Genomic DNA, 2,892 nt, shown 5'->3' on the forward strand with positions numbered 1-2,892 from the left:
GGAAGGGGGAGGCCGCCCCTTCCAGAGGTCGAATCCATTAAGACTACTGAGTGCCCAAATCTCAAACGGAAGAAGGGCGAGGCCCCCCGGTCTAGAGGTCGAATCCATGAAGACAACTGAGCGCCCGAATTTCTAGGGTTTAGCAGAGGACAGGAACGCAGAAGTTAAAGCCAGGCAGGAATCTTGCAAATATTTAACCAAAGAAGGAATAAGTAAATTTAAAGATATGGATCTGGTCCGGGAATCTTGCAAATATTTAACCAGAACAAGTGGGCGCGAATAAATCCAACAACATAAATGTAATGAATCATATTTTCATTACATACATAAACTTTATGGACGTTTTCAAGCTTCTTACAACACTTCTTAACAGCGTCCATGTGAAATTTGAAGGATGTTTCTCCACATTTGTGGATTGCATCTCAGAAAATTCCTGGGTTTACATTAAGGCGTGGGAAATGTGACACTCTACTCTTGAAATCCCTTCCTTCCCATTAGACTTTTCGTATGAAGGGGCAGTCTGGATTTTCTAGTCATACTGGAACTCTATTGATTTGATGGCCATATTAGCTCTGCGGAAGATCATAGCCATGTCTGAGACCGATAGCACGTAGTGCAGTTTACGCAGTGGAAGGAGAAAGTAGAGCTGCTCCATCTTCAATTCCTCATCTAAACCAACAGCCACCATATAACGATCGACGAACAGAGTATCCGAATCGCAGAGGAAATGGCCCGGATTTTGTAGAATTATCTTTTCTGCTTTGATGTGCTTCCCGAATTCGTTTAGAGCGCCATCGGAGAATATTATTCTTGATGTCTGGCATTCAATTTCAGAAGATATGGAGATGGAGGTACCCATTGTGATTAAAGTATCTCGGTACTGGTACTGGTTTGGATTTGAAAGAGTTATATGGCTACATCTGGGTTCGGATGGATTTGTTTTACTACATTTAAAAAAAAAAATCTGGAAACTAATGGCGGAGTTATTAAAACAGTAAGCGATGTTTAACTTGCGCAGCTGGTTTTCTCGATCGCCACAGTTTCTGATGAAACAAGGCATTACATTTGAGTGGTCCTTAAATATGGGCTGAGACGACTCCTTATCAATTCGCTTTCTGATGAAACAAGGCATTACATTTGAGTGGTCCTTAAATATGGGCTGAGACGACTCCTTATCAATTCGCGTAGTCTAACGAGACGGAGAAGTTCCTTGGAAAGTTATGGAAATTCCATTGATATTTAGAGAAAATCTGACAATGATTTTTGTAAATCCAATTACAGTTCTTAAACTTCAAAATTTTAGGCATCCCAAATGTTTTTGATGGTGCTGAATCCATTTCCACCATCAAAAACACGATTCAAACACTGACTCTACAAGATTTTTTGAAATTTTTTTGCCCGGACTCCGGCGACTTTTGGCCATCCGGGAATTCCTCCGCCTCGTTAGACGACTCTTTATCCATTCGCGTACTCTAACGAGGCGGAGGAGTTGCCCGGAAAGTTTTGGAAATTCCGGTCATATTTAGAGAAAATCCGGCAAGGATTTTTGTAAATCCAAGTTATAGTTCTTAAATTTCAAAATTTTAGGTGTCCTAGATGTTTTTGATGGTGCTGAATTCATTTCCACCATCAAAAACATGATTCAAACACTGACTCTGCAAGATTTTTTGAAATTTTTTTGCCCAGATTCTGGCCACTTTTGGCCCGCCGCGCAATTCCTTTGCCTCATTAGACGACTCCTTATCCATTCACATAGTCTAACGAGGCGGAGGAGTTGCCCGGAAAGTTATGGAAATTCTGGTCATATTTAAAGAAAATCCGGCAAGGATTTTTGTAAATCCAAGTTATAGTTATTAAACTTCAAAATTTTAGGTGTCCTAGAGATTTTTGATGGCGCTGAATCCATTTCCACCATCAAAAACATGATTCAAACACTGCCTCTACAAGATTTTTTGAATTTTTTTTGCCCAGATTCCAGCCACTTTTGGCCGTCCGGACAATTCCTCCACCTCGTTAGACGACCCCTTATCCATTTGCGTAGTCTAACGAGGCGGAGGAGTTGCCCGGAAAGTTATGGAAATTACAGTGATATTTAGAGAAAATCGAGCAAGGATTTTTGTAAATCCAAGTTGTAGTTCTTAAACTTCAAATTTTAGGTGTCCTAGACGTTTTTGATGGCGCTGAATCCATTTCCACCATCAAAAACATGATTCAAACACTGTCTCTACAAATTTTTTTGAAATTTTTTTGCCTGGATTCCCACCACTTTTGACCGTCCGGGCAATTCCTTCGCCTCGTTAGACGACTCCTTATCCATTCGCGTAGTCTAACGAGGCGGAGGAGTTGCCCAGAAAGTTATGGAAATTCCAGTCATATTTAGATAAAATCCGGCAAGGATTTTTGTAAATCTAAGTTATAGTTCTTAAACTTCAAAATTTTAGGTGTCTTAGACGTTTTTGATGGTGTTGAATCCATTTCCACCATCAAAAACACGATTCAAACACTGCCTCTACAAGATTTTTTGAAATTTTTTTGCCCGGATTCCGGCCACTTTTGGCCGTCCGGGCAATTCCTCTACCTCGTTAGATGACTCTTTATCCATTCGCGTAGCCTAACGAGGTGGAGGAGTTGCTCAGAAAGTTATGGAAATTCCGGTCATATTTAGAGAAAATCCGGCAAGGATTTTTGTAAATCCAAGTTATAGTTCTTAAACTTCAAAATTTTAGGTGTCCTAGATGTTTTTGATGGTGCTGAATCTATTTCCACCATAAAAAATACGATTCAAACAGTGTCACTATAAAATTTTTGAAAATTTTTTGCCCGGATTCCGGCCACTTTTGGCCTTCCGGGCAATTCCTCCGCCTCGTTAGACGACTCCTTATCCATTCACAT

At 40.4% G+C, this 2,892-nt stretch overlaps 1 protein-coding gene across 1 annotated transcript; it reads right to left on the reverse strand.

Moving 5' to 3' along the window:
* Window positions 1–529: 529 nt before the first annotated feature.
* On the reverse strand, window positions 530–859 carry LOC149138297 (uncharacterized). The gene has a single exon (XM_089450324.1). The coding sequence runs from the start codon at window positions 857–859 to the stop codon at window positions 530–532; it is 330 nt and encodes a 109-aa protein (XP_089306450.1).
* Window positions 860–2,892: the final 2,033 nt, after the last annotated feature.

This window comes from Pinus tabuliformis, chromosome X (genome assembly GCF_031772625.1).
Source record: "Pinus tabuliformis cultivar Carrire ecotype Pingquan chromosome X, CPIR1, whole genome shotgun sequence".
Taxonomy (NCBI): Eukaryota; Viridiplantae; Streptophyta; class Pinopsida; order Pinales; family Pinaceae; genus Pinus; species Pinus tabuliformis.

Excerpts from the sequence above, each read along its gene's own strand:
- LOC149138297 (XM_089450324.1), bottom strand. The coding sequence starts at position 859 with ATGGGTACCTCCATCTCCATATCTTCTGAAATTGAATGCCAGACATCA.